Source organism: Pochonia chlamydosporia, chromosome 2 (assembly GCF_001653235.2).
Source record: "Pochonia chlamydosporia 170 chromosome 2, whole genome shotgun sequence".
NCBI classification, from domain to species: Eukaryota; Fungi; Ascomycota; class Sordariomycetes; order Hypocreales; family Clavicipitaceae; genus Pochonia; species Pochonia chlamydosporia.
In genome coordinates this window covers 5,839,144-5,852,619 of record NC_035791.1, presented here as the reverse complement: position 1 = coordinate 5,852,619, position 13,476 = coordinate 5,839,144, and the positions used below count along the sequence as shown (strand labels likewise).

At 46.4% G+C, this 13,476-nt stretch overlaps 3 protein-coding genes across 3 annotated transcripts; all 3 read left to right on the top strand.

Annotated features, from left to right (window-relative positions):
* Window positions 1–7,312: 7,312 nt before the first annotated feature.
* Window positions 7,313–8,319, top strand: VFPPC_03816 (short chain oxidoreductase protein; the record flags this gene model as incomplete). The annotated part of the gene is made up of 3 exons (XM_018283270.1): window positions 7,313–7,608; window positions 7,677–7,802; window positions 7,875–8,319. The coding sequence occupies 3 exons, from the start codon at window positions 7,313–7,315 to the stop codon at window positions 8,317–8,319; spliced, it is 867 nt and encodes a 288-aa protein (XP_018137581.1).
* Window positions 8,320–9,183: 864 nt separating this feature from the next.
* Window positions 9,184–10,612, top strand: VFPPC_03814 (PLC-like phosphodiesterase; the record flags this gene model as incomplete). Its single annotated transcript, XM_018283268.1, has 2 exons — window positions 9,184–9,449; window positions 9,511–10,612. 2 exons carry the CDS (start codon window positions 9,184–9,186, stop codon window positions 10,610–10,612), a joined length of 1,368 nt encoding a protein of 455 aa, XP_018137579.1.
* Window positions 10,613–11,855: 1,243 nt separating this feature from the next.
* VFPPC_03813 (iron permease ftr1 family protein) lies at window positions 11,856–13,049 on the top strand (the record flags this gene model as incomplete). The annotated part of the gene is made up of 4 exons (XM_018283267.1): window positions 11,856–12,008; window positions 12,067–12,512; window positions 12,578–12,776; window positions 12,825–13,049. The coding sequence occupies 4 exons, from the start codon at window positions 11,856–11,858 to the stop codon at window positions 13,047–13,049; spliced, it is 1,023 nt and encodes a 340-aa protein (XP_018137578.1).
* Between the last annotated feature and the right edge of the window lie 427 nt (window positions 13,050–13,476).

Genomic DNA, 13,476 nt, shown 5'->3' with positions numbered 1-13,476 from the left:
TTGCTCTCTTTGTCACGACTACAACGTGGCCAGCTTGACAGGCTTATTTATTCAGAATCCCTCGGTGCTCAATGGCTCTCAACTCTGATTCCCAAAGCTTCGCACATGTGGGCAACCAAATGGCTCTCGTTTGACTTCCGAGCTCCACACCTCGAGCCATGCGACGTTCCTGCAACACCAGCAAATTTGCTCACCTAGACACTCGCAAGCCGCATCAAACCCATTCACCTTTAGGCACCATAATTTTTCATGGACCCTCCTGCTCTTTTTTACCCTTGGGTACTCCACGCCTTTCGCTGCTGCCCGACTTGCTTATTACATTGGTTCTCATCAGTCAGGCTGCAGTGATGTGTCCAGATTCCGGACCGCGTTAGCCCCAGATACTACCGCCAATGGAGCTGTCCAGATGGTCACGGTCCGTTTTGTAACTGGTGATGATGCAAACTGTATCACCACATCATCAATGCAGGTCTTGCTGTTCACGGGAACCAGTGCAAGTAAATATGCCGCAACTCCGAACAAAGGAGACCCCGCAAATTTGTGAAATATAGGCCATCCTTACAAACATGGATCAATGAACCACGGAGGGAGCATCCCGCGTTGTTACAAACAGGTGAGGACGAGACACAGCAAAATGCCTTGTGTCTGTTGGTGGCTCATCATTGACTTTCGTGGCGTGGCGTGAGGCGCCGAATAACAAGGACGCACGAAGAGATAAACTCAAGCTGTGATCCAACAGTTCAGTCAAGGCAAGGCTCCTAAGTGCTATTTCTGGCTAGTTGTCGTCAAGGCTCAGCTAAGGCCTGTTACAACGGTTGGATGGCTTTGGCATGCAGAGTTCAGTGTCGAGGAGATTGCAGAACTTTCCGCGGCATCCGACCCGATCCTTTTCACAGACCACAACGATGGATGCAAATGGTATGTGGCTTTCGGTTGCAATAGGAACTACCTGCGTAGGTGAGATATTTTATTCAAACACAATCAGGCAGACATCCCTGAAACCATTTACGGAGTGCATACGATTGGACTCTAACCCGTGTTCCCAAGCGAACTACGTCATCTTTTATTTTATTTTTTCGGTCGTTTCATTGACCCGTTGTGGCCAATATTAGAAGTGAGGTTCAAGCTGGCATGCAGTACTACCCTAAACTTTTGAAGCGTTACCCGCGCGTGTCAAAAACACCCCAACGCAGTCCGTGGAGACTTCCTTCATGGAACGAATCAGTCATATTGTCACCTCATGCCTTTGGCCGAATGGAGGTTCAGTGCTTGTCATCCTGTACAACATCGCTAGTGACATGGCGGTTCAAGCGTGTCAAGCCAGAACCCTGATATCTCCCACTCCTATCTGCCACGCCGTCAGGTTGTTAAGTGTCACGACAAGCTAGCGAAGCTGAAGCAAATTGCAAAGGTGTTGTCAGTAGTTGATGATATCACTTCACGGGAGTACTTTGTCAACTCACGCAAACTGCTTTCTGGTTCCATTCGCCAGAAATACCACTGCGAGGCGCAAAGCAAGGCTGTCAAGTTCTTGCAAGAAACATAGCCTCACTCTTAATTTCAGAAGCGTGCAAGTCTGTATTTGTACACTGATTACTTTTTATTTTGCTTTTGCTTTGGGCTCTCCCTGTTCCCAGCTGAGGTTGGCTGACAGTATGCTGCGCTGGGATATGGAGCAGGGTTGAACGACCCCATGCCGCAAAATACATGTATTTCTCAAATTATGGCTTGAAACCGTAGTTGCTTCATTTTCACAAGAAACTCTCATATGGTAAGTTTGATATCGTTATGGCGATGGATGATTTCGACGCCATTTGTGACGGTCTATAAAAGGAGAGACTCATAAAAGTCGAGCGTAAAGAGGACGAGAGTCAAAGATTCGTTCCAAAGGCGCCACTAAACAAATTCTTCTGGCGAGCAATAATAGAAACCTTAACGACTTCTTTAGAAGCTTAGAAGTCTTCGGTAAACCAAGCAACAAATTATTTCGGCTTTTGAAGAACTCTTCGCCGAGCGGGTGAAAGAAAGGGGGCTCTACAACTTTCTCGGTACGACTGTGTTTGCGTCTCGCAGTATTTCTGCGGCTAGAACATTTGTGAAAGAATTAGTTGTAGTTAACGACTCATAGTCGCCAATATGCAATAAAGGAGGTAACGAACCAAGTTCTTTACCTGCGTATTGCACATGCTTTCAAAAATTATGTCCGAATCCTGTGGACGCCAAGAAGTTTATAACGATACAGGGCTGGTTCTATGCGGCCATTTTACAGAAGAAGCTGGAAGTAAAGCTTCAAGATGTTGACTGACAGCGTGTCCCTTACTTGGAGGAGATTTCGGTAGGAGAAGGTGCGTTTGACAACGTCTACCCTCTCGTAGTCGCGAAAGTCCATATCCGTGACGATACCGATCTCGCGTTTAGCCACAATGTCAAGCCCAGGGCTGTGGCTCGAAAGATTACCGAAAGCAAAGGAAGAATACGAAGTAATCCGTCAGAATCTCAGTTCCAGCTCTCCGAATTACAAACACACCGTGGAAAGCCTAAGCTGTCTCCAGATCAGGGACAATTACAGCTTGTTCATGCCACTGCGATTTGTTATCTCCGTGCGTGTGTGATGGTAGAGCATCCCAACGGCCCTCGAACGATAAAACCAAGGCCAGAACTGATACTTTCATCCGCTGGTCTGGCAAAAAGCCTGCATTTTCTGCTCAGCGGAATTCGGACACCCGAGTTAGACGATTTGGTGTGTGTTACCACATGGACCTAAACCCAAGTAATGTACTCATTTTCGCGGAGCGGATCGAGGACTCAGATGCCATTCGCCAGGTCTGGAAGCTGAGCAACTTGGGCATGTCTCGTGTACAAGTTCGTCGACATGGCCGCGGAACCGTAAAGGAAAATGAATTCGCCAGTCTCTTTGTCAGACGGAAGAAGGTTGAGGACACTCCTCCTTTTGGGGCGGTTAATCGCCGAGGAGAGAATACATACTTGCCTCCAGAGTCTCGATGTTGAACAAGTGGCATATAGAGCAGGAGCTCAGTACGTTGGACTGACCGGAAACTACCATCAGACATCAAGGCTCAACCGGAAATCTCAGCCGGGCGGCGACAGAAGGAGATGCACCAAGTTGGGATAATTTGCAACAAACCATCAGCAACGCTGCTGCAAACACAACATCCATTTTCAATACCATTCAATACAACAGTGAGAACCAAGATACTTCTACGTTGAACGTCAACCATGGAATTCGAAGAGACATAGCCGCCAATAAACGTCGGATCTGTATAATGGAGAAAACAGTAACTGTTACGCCAAGCGAAGATCGAACCGTCCACCGAGAGCTGCGAGGGATCCATATGTCGGTAGGATAAGAGACTGTATCACCCATTGGCGGCAGGAATTTGGGATCGTGAGAGCTAATGACAGTTGTCGTCCAGATGATTGCTGTTAATGCCACCTTTGGAACGGGTTTATATAGGCGCGGTGGACAAATTCTCGAACTCAGTAACCGACATCAGTTCTCCTTGCATTTCTCGTACAGGGCTAGTGGCCTGGGGAGTCATGCAATGCATTGCTGAGATGCTCTGTATTTGGCCGATTCCAGAAGCGCTTTCACTCTATGTCGGTCAATCCGTAGATGCTGAGCTGGGCATTGCGGTTGTTGTACCATATTGGTTTGTTGGGCTCATTCGCCGCCTAAAGTTACGGAGATGCTGAACGGATCGAGCGCATGTTTACGTACTTTATTCAGTTTTAGGCGTCAGTAGCGACTTCTTTTGCCGAGATTCACTTTTTGGGGAGCGGGAATAAAGCACTCGACGGTGGTGTTATGCACTCTGTCATCCCCATCATCCTTGTTGGACTGAGCTGCTTCAGAATCGACGTATGTACAACTGGCTCAATATTTGATGATAATAATTCTGAGACTGTCAAGATTTACGGATGTTTTGAAATGATAAGCAGCAGCATCAAGATCTTGTTTGTTGAAGTCATTATCTTCACCTTGGTGGGTATTAACACTGGCGGTATGAGGCAACATTAAGTTACGATAGCTGCATACACTAACATAGAAAGTAGCTGGACCTAGGGAAGACGCACCAAGAGGAGCTGAATGTATGAAATCATCGTAGGATACTTGCGGATTTGAGAGATTAGGGGCAACAAATGATTGAATTGAACGATTTCTACTTGACTATGCAAGGGAAGGAACGAAAGGAAGGAAACCATGACTCTGTTTATAGGGCATTTTTGAGGGATATTCAATGACTCAGTGGAATAGAGATATTCAACCCTGTTGAATGACTCGGTTGATGTGGTCCATGATGATCTAGAACCTCCCACATCGACAGAAATCGTTTAATGACTGCTTGTTATTAGGTGAGTGTTGAAGCGTATGCATCAACAAAATTGTGTATTTCAACTAGGTAGTGAAGCTACCGGTAGCAATTGCCAAAGTACAGTATATACTAATCGCCTTAGTCGCTTTCTCCCTCTAGTTGTGAATTTGCCATGGTCGTCGTATAGACGCGCCATTAATATCTAGTAGCCTCTTCGGTGGTGAGGCTCGTGGTGATGTTCAAAAAAAGAGGATACTGGAATAGCACCGCCGTATAGTAGCATAGACTTGGTAACTCGAACAAAAAAATCACTTTTTAGTTACAAAGAGGACCAGACTTTTGGTCCAAAAATGAGAACCCCCTTGTACGCAGCGACTCCGATTGGTTGTATTCCCCTTTTCCTTTTTGGTCCAAAACAGTCAGGCCTAATACTGATCGTCGAGTCATAGGAATATGGCGGCCTGTAGTAGGAATTTACAGGCCAAGTAGCTACAAGTAACCGCAACAAGCCGCACAAAAGTTCCAGATGTCACCACCAGATATTTTTGCAGCCAATTCGGGCTCACCTTCCAAGCCAAGCTGCGGGATCGTACCCACCAATGGAGGGTTTATTTTACAGTTTAAACATTGGGTGCGGATGCTTATGGAGCCACCAAGCTTGGCACCTCAGGAACTTGCGAGTTATGATCTATAGGACCGGACTTTTCCTGACCAGCCTTACAAGAGATCCACACTTGCGATCGGGTAAACTGTGCAGCTGGAACCTTTGCAAGCGAGGAACGGCCTCTGTCTCCCTGTAAGGCTGACTGGGGAAGCCAAGAAAAAAGTTTTGTCCCCATTCCAAGGGTAACTCGGAAGTATCGTTGGCGACGCTGCAAGGTATCTAGAGACTTCAGGTAGCCACAATTTGCATATTGCTCATTGATCTCTAATGAAAAGTTGATATAGCGAGAGTCAATCGCAATTATCGTGTATCTCGGCTGTTACGCACTACAAAAAGTGTCTATTGAGTTAGTTACATGCTATAACTTAAGTATTTGTCTTTATATTTGTCACGTCTGGGTTCCAATTTACTGTAATTAATAGTCTTAATGTCTATTTTCGTCTTGTATCTGTGCTCGTAGTTACCCCGGAGTGAAGAAGCTACCAGCCGAAAGGATAATTCCTTTTGATGGCCGTGATGGATTGTAAGCGCGGGCCAGATTGAGTCAACTAGTGGTTAACGTCTGCATTATTACCCACACCGTGTTTTCGTAATAAAAGGTTTGGTGGCCATGGCCTAAATTTAAGCTTATTTGCATGGTTGGTATACTAACTATTCCTATCAAAACGCTCGGCATAACGCCGACATAACGCAGCAGCCATGTTATCGACGCTGCATGCATTTATCCCAAGCCCACCTCGGAACAACTATCAAGACTATCTCTTGAGAAGATCCATTCTGTATAATAGTAAACGCCAGTCCAGTCAGTAATCAGACAGCGGCCAAGAGCAAATACGAGCAGTCCTGGCTTGGCTTGGGGCGAGCTGAATTAGAGAGGAGGGGCGCATGCTGCCAAGAACAGCCTTACTATCATCGTGCCAAAGGGAAAATAATTAGTGGGCTCAAATGTTGCCTGGCTCTGGAGCAAACGGCATCAATTGAGCCAAAGCCTTGACCTCCGTTCTTTTATGGGAACCTTATTGGGGCAGGTCATCAAGGGGACGGACTTGGCGATGAATTTTTAGTCGTTATCCAGAATCGTCTAATCGAGAATACAAGTAGGAGTATACAGAGTATAAATATGAGACGTTTTCTCTGACCATTATTTCAACATCAGTCACAACCTTCATATTTGAAGAACGATATACAACCGAGAATCTAACCATTCATTCCTACCTACCTACCTTTAAAACTTTTCATCCGAAGCACTTCTCGCAAACATGAAGTTCTCAGTTACCCTCCTGGCCGTCCTCAGCGGGCTCGCAATCGCCAACCCCGTCATGGAAGAAGCGGTTGAGCCACGAGCACTTGATGGCAATTGCGTGAGATGCATTAGAAAAGGATGTGGAGGACCGGCGGTCAAATGTCTTAAAACACGATTTCCAGCACTTATAGCGGGCTGTCTCGCAGCCAAGTGTGCCGATGATTTTGCCCGCTGTTGCCTATAAGATATATCCGATTGTCAGTGGTCTGCTGATTGGTCTATGATTTCGCCTTTCGATTATGACCAACAAGGAATTTGGTTGTTGCAGCAGGCTGGCATGGTGCGAATTCGTGGTAAATCCATGGAAGAGGGTGGACGTCTGGACGTCTCTTGATGCTGCTAGGTGTTGTGTTGGAGATAGCTTTCGGTCGTTGCATGGAGTGGTGGGGGGAATTTAAGCTCGGCCGATCGTGAGCGGGTTTCAGTCTTTTATGGGATTTAAACACTATAGACATTCTTGCCTACTACATTATTCGGACAAATTTGAGCTTGAACAAGTAATTTCTTCTAAAAGTACCATGTGAAGAAGACATCTAGGCCAGTAAGTGTATGGTTCTGCATATGCCCGAAAGACTCCCTAATGCCCAAAGCTATCGGGTGACGGCCCTGTAAGCTAACTAAAATACAGACAAGCAAGGGTCTACAGATTGTTTTTGTTTGTCTATTGTTTGGTGTGTGCCATCCTGTATAGTATGGCGGAGATAGAGATCCAAGCGTGTCTAAGCGATTGAATGCCAGACATGGCATGCAATATATGGGCAGTCGAGATACTCTTATTCAATCAAGTAATTTCAAATACTTCTCATCCACAATTCCGTTGATAACTGTCGTCATATCGGCCATTGCCTGTGGGAGCACGCGTGTTGCTTAGCTCCGAGAGCGACAGCAAAGCTTAAATCCTTAAACTCCGTTAGACGTTTAACAACCGAGCATAATCGCGACCATATAAGAGTTCTTTCCAATTACATCTACTCACTTGTTCTATTGTTTAATGATTGTAAAACACTTAATATGTCAGGAAAAGTTTCGTCAACTTGGCTAATTACTGGCGCCTCATCAGGCATTGGAAAGGCCCTTGCATTGGAGGCTCTGAGTACTGGATGTAAAGTTATCGGAACAACTCGCGACGTTGGCAGAGCCGAGACTTCTTTTCCTGAGTTTTCTGTGAAAGGCGGCATTTGGAAGGAGTTGGATCCTGGCCACAACGACTCGTTCGCACAGTTCTCCAGCTGCTGTCGAGAGTATGGTGTGGATGTGTTGGTAAACAACGCTGCGTACGCCTTTATTGGAGGCGTCGAAGATACAAGGTATGGAATTTCTCAGCCGGCGATATTGCTTTTGCATGAGACTGGACTGTTTTCTGACATTGATATAGCGAGAGCGAGGTACGAGAGCAAATGGAAGTCAATTTCTACGGACCAATCCGTGCTCTCAAGGCATGCCTGCCAACAATGAGAGCCAAGAAATCTGGAAACATCGTTCTCATCAGCAGTGCGGCTGGGTACGCTAGTTCACTTTTTCGCGACATTTCTAGAAACGCATTAATCAGATAGACACTAACTATGCACGATAGGTTCATTTCACGTCCCGCCAGAGGAACGTACTCGGCCAGCAAATTTGCCATTGAAGCCATTCACGAATCTCTCGCCCAAGAAGTCCAGAGCTTTGGCATCAAAGTCCTTATCGTGGAGCCAGGTGCATTTCGCACACCATTCTCGAGCAGAATTATCACGCCTGCCCAGTACGCGTCGAAAGGGGGGTTAAGTGACGTATACAAGGGAACTGTGGTCGACCAAATGCTTTCTGGAACTCGGGATATGATGTCAATCCCCGACTTTGTCAAAGGTGACCCTGATAAAGCAGCCAGTGCAATTGTAAACGCCGTCAGAAACGGACATGAGTATCTGCGCATGCCGCTTGGTCCGGATAGTGTTCGTGCATTAGAATCCAAACTTGGCAGTTTGAAAGAGGATTTAGAGGCTACTAGGTCGATTGCTAACTCGACAGATGTTAACTAAGTCTGGGAAGCTACGGAGCTACGAGATGTGGCGGAATTGTAGCTCGTATAAGAACACAAATAGTAAGCCAAGGCAAAGTAATTCTTAGCAAATATCTTGTTAATATAACAGACCAGTATAAAACCGGAATCACGACGGACCTAGTTTCCTAACTTGAAAGGGTTCCTGAGCTGTGGCTGCTTCAACCTGAGCAGTTCCTGAGCCTCAGGGAGCCCTCCTAAGCAGCCCCTGAGTAAACGTGAGCAAACCTGAGCAACCTCTGGACTTTCACTGAGTTCCTAAGCATAATAGTATTAGTACACGTTTCTAGGAATCGAAAGATTACGTGGACTCTACGCAACCTTTAGCCGATTCAATAAATAGAAAGTGAATGGCACAATGCGTTCAACGGTTAACGCCTCAATGGCAAAGGTGGCGTGCTGATTTAACTTATATGGACCAGACACCACGGTCAGGTCGTACCAGAGGGTGAAGAGCCCGCTGGCTGAGGACCAACATTGAATGGGCACAGGACACCACTAATATGTACCGTCATCACTACGGCAGTTCCCTGTTCCACCAGACAGCCTGGTTGTTTGGCCGACCACCCCTTCACCACAGCACCGTGCAAACTTTGGCTGCGGCAGATGTAACTAAGTACACTAGTAGCCCAATTCTGCGGCTGGCCCGGGCTTGTTGACGCGTACTTGGAGGTACCATGTCATCATCCCAAGCTGCCTTTGTCTGCTATGTGCTTGCATCCTGCCCCCTAGTCTTATTCGACGAGTGACTCCGTCTTCTTCCAAATTAACTAGCTACAAAGCTCGACTCACGATTTAAATGAGCAATATATCAGCCGCTAGCAACAGATCCGGACTTGCACAAATGCCTGATCACTCCCGATATTATGATGACGCAGAGTCTGTGGTTGGTTGCGACAATGAACATGGTCTGCTTGGAGACATTGCGTATGAAGCGAGACCAGGCCGACTCGAGCCACTCGAATACAGCGAGCACCGGCCATCTAGTCGCCACTCCCAACTCATCACACATCCAGTTGCCCTGGTATTACGTCGGTTATCAAATACTCAACGCCTACCCAAGAGGAAGAAGCTCTTCTGCTTCCTGGTCGTGTTCTACTTATCACTTGTGTAAGAACTTTCCTCGGCGGGTAGATTTCTACTTACGAGTGTCTTCTGACTGGTTACATAGCGGATTGATTCACATCCTTGGGAACATCCTGCATACTAATTTTCCGGATGACATGGACAGGATAGTCCATCGATGGATCGCTGCCTCGGCGGCAACAATTGGCACTGGGAATTGGCTTTCCGATGCGACGAAAGACGTCTATCCTGTGCATTGTCACTCGCATAATGATTACTGGAGAACTGTCCCGCTATTTGATGCCATTGCCGCTGGCTGTCCAAGCGTGGAAGCAGATGTTTGGCATCAATATCAAGACTTATACGTGGGCCATCGTCAATTCCAGCTCCACGCAGACCGCACCCTTCGAAATTTGTATATCAACCCGCTGATTGAGATTCTTGAGAAACGAAATGGGCTCCTTCCGTGTGAATCTCCAGAAGTATGCGGTGCTCGTCCGCCACCTGATCACCCACTCGCTGGAGTCTTCATTTCTGACCCAGACCAGCCCCTGATACTGCTTATTGATTTTAAGACCTCAGCTCAGTCAACATGGCGGGAGCTTCAAACACAATTGATGCCACTTAGAGAGCGCAATTTTATCACGTACTTTAATGGCACGGCCATTGTTCCTGGCCCCGTCATCATTGTAGCATCAGGCAATGCTCCGTTTGCGAACATAACCCTCAACAAGAACTATCGGGACGTTTTCTACGACGCCCCTTTAGAAAGGCTCGCTGATATGTCCACTATATGGCCAAATCCGAATCGAGTTAATCATGAAACTCGCTGGGCAGAGCAGAAGGGCCGGAACCAGGCACCGAGTCGTCATAGTTCCGGGTCGCGACAAGCTTTCAACACTGAAAAGGTAGACAGCTATGGTATTTCCAATAGCTATTACGCGTCTACCAGTTTCACACGCGCAGTGGGCCGTGTATGGGGATCGAGGTTGTCACAAGATCAACTGCAGCTAATTCGGGCTCAGGTTCGCGGTGCCCATCAGTTGGGTTTAAAGGTGAGGTATTGGGGCGTGCCTGCATGGCCGATAGGACTAAGAAATCACATTTGGCATATTCTAATCAGAGAGGGTGTAGACATGCTAAGTGTTGATGACCTGCGGCAGGCAACGACGTGGGACTGGAGAAAGAAAAAGGGGCTTCTATTCTGATTTGTTCGTCATGTCTTCAACTTTCTAGGCCAATAAAAAAGCAGTAAAAGATTAACCCGCCTAAGAGTTAGGTCCCATAGCCAAAGTGTCTCGCCAGTCTGGCCATTCCCTTAACGAGAAGATCGGTAATACTGTACTGTAATGCTTCCTCGTCGAGATAAATGATATCTATCCCTTAGGTCAGGAGAGAAGGGGGAGAGAACAGAGGACAATTCAAAACCGCCAAGCTGTGTATCTTTTGCGGCGAGCAGAAAATCGGCAGCCACGATGAGCCGCCACAAGATAAAGCTGACGAAGAGCTTGCAGCTCGGCCAAATACCGAATGTCTCATTGGTGTAGGGACGGCTTAGCCAAGTTGATCACGCCGGGAAGATGCCACTCTGTCGGACTCCGAGGTACTGGTGACAAAAAGCACCGCGCAGTCAATGTTGTTTGAATTGGTACCAAGCGTGTTATTTAATTTGGCACCGTTTTCAAATGACTAGCCTCGCAAGATCCCCCCAACACAACATTTGATAGTTTAGCCGATCCTTTCACAGATTCTTTTGGAAACTTTCATGGAGAGCTTGGCAATTTGTGGAAGACAGACATTCGCAATTTAACTGATGATCAGGGACAAAGGAGACAGCAGCACATCATAGAAAGCCTAGTCGAGAAACAGACAAAAATATCGTCTTGATACGCAAGTACCTATTAGAAAAGGAATGACAACTTTATTTGTTTGAGCTGTTATAGCGAAATACCGCGCAGATGAGTTGGGCCACACTAAAAGCAAGGGTGTCAAGGTGGCACTGGGGTCATACATATCGCGCGCGATCAACACAGCAGCTCTTTCCAGTGTCTGCTGCCTCTGCCAAGTTCAATCATCCATGTCCATCTGTGTACTGGGAATACAGTAATGGTGTATACCAATAATTAGCGAGGCCCATTCAACACAGCCGAGTCGTAAGATTGGTTCAAGGATGTGCAAGCAAAACGTGGGCTGGCCACTTTGCATCTTGGAAGCTTTGTTTAGTCTGGTGGCTTAGGTTCAACTTTTGGGGGCTAGATTCCATCGCCGACTACGCATTTATCGCCGAGTATGCCACCAAGCATTGATTGATAACTTGTAGGTCACCTCACAGCTGGAACATGCTTTCATTCCCTTCGCTTATCAGATCAACCCGAGAACTTTGAAAGCCAGTACAGAAGCATTTTTACTCAAGTAAATTTTGAAACTACCAACTCCCAACCATTAGTCAATATGGTCGATGTATTTTCGGTTCCCATCTTCCTTGTTGTACTTCGAGAAACCATTGAAGCCGGGATTATTGTTAGTATTCTGCTTGCCTTTTTGAAGCAAATGCGTCAGAATGGAACATTAGATGCTAAATCGTATAAGTCCTTGATCAAACAGGTGAGTATCGCACTTCTCAATAACGAAATAGCTGCCTTTCGTTAAATTAGTGATGCAGGTTTGGGTGGGAGCCCTCGTTGGCTTTCTTCTTTGCTTGGTCGTCGGAGGAGCCATCATTGGTATATTCTATCGCTTCAGTAGGAATCTCTGGAATTCCGCCGAATACATATACCAAGGAGTCTTCTACCTCGTCGCTGCCCTGATTATTACCGTGGTTGGGGTTGCCTTCCTACGAATGGGCAAGATGCAGGAGAAGTGGCGAGGTAAGATAAGCGCCGCATTGGATAAGCACCCGGCAACGAAAAGAGATACTATGGGATCTCTAAAGAGATACTCGAAAGCTTATGCCGTGTTGGTTCTCTCTTTTATTACAGTTGCTCGAGAAGGAATTGAGGGTGTGGTGTTTGTATCCGGTGTGACCTTTTCGACATCAGCCACTTCGGTTCCTCTCCCAGTAGTCATTGGATTGATAACGGGTAGTGTTGTCAGTTGGGTTTTGTACAAGTAAGTTGCCACTTTATTCATAAACCCCGTTATATGTTACAACTGCCTAATCCGATATTTATCAGGGGTGCTTCCTTTGCGAAGATCAGGTATTTCCTCGTAGCGTCGTCCTGCCTCCTATATCTAGTGGCTGCTGGTCTAGTGGCTCGGTCCGTATGGTATTTTGAACAAGGCCATTGGAGTAAGCTTGTTGGTAAAGATGTAGGCGAGGCTGGCGCTGGACCAGGATCATATGACATTGACCGCAGTGTCTGGCATGTCAATGTAAGAACTCTTCATCGTCCAACTCCTTCTTCTCTGACAAAATATTAGTGTTGCAGCCCTGAATGCAACGGTGGATATGGCTGGGGCATCTTTAATGGCATCCTGGGGTGGACCAATTCTGCCACATATAGCACCGTCATCGCCTACAATGTATATTGGATCCTTGTTAGCATGTTCTTCATAGGACTGCGGCACCGCGAGGTTAAAGGAAAATGGCCTCTTATTCCGGGAAAGACTTCAACACAAACCTTAACAGCTCGTCCCCATGACTAAGTCGGTCAACGCCAGGCTTAAATGTCTCCTTTTGTCTCGTTAATTCTTTCTCTTTGTAATAAAATTATTAGGTAGATTGAATAAGTCTTTCTGAACCCTCACAGATGTTTATTTAGCGTGATATTGCCTATTATATAGCCTACAGCGGCAAAAACGATAAGGATAACCTAACTAGCAACATACAATAGAATAAAGAGTATTGAGGACATGGTACATATTACATCCTTACAATGCTAACGGCGTTGCAATTTCCGGCAAAACAATTGGGAATAATAATTAATTAATAGACCAAACCACAAAAGAGCCCGAAGACTGTGTGCGCCATGCCGCCCAATACACTCATGCCTGAAACAGTGCTAATTTGTGACTAAGAACTACGAAATTCGAACGCGCAACAAGCATTGCCATTGACATGCTTGCGCAATCA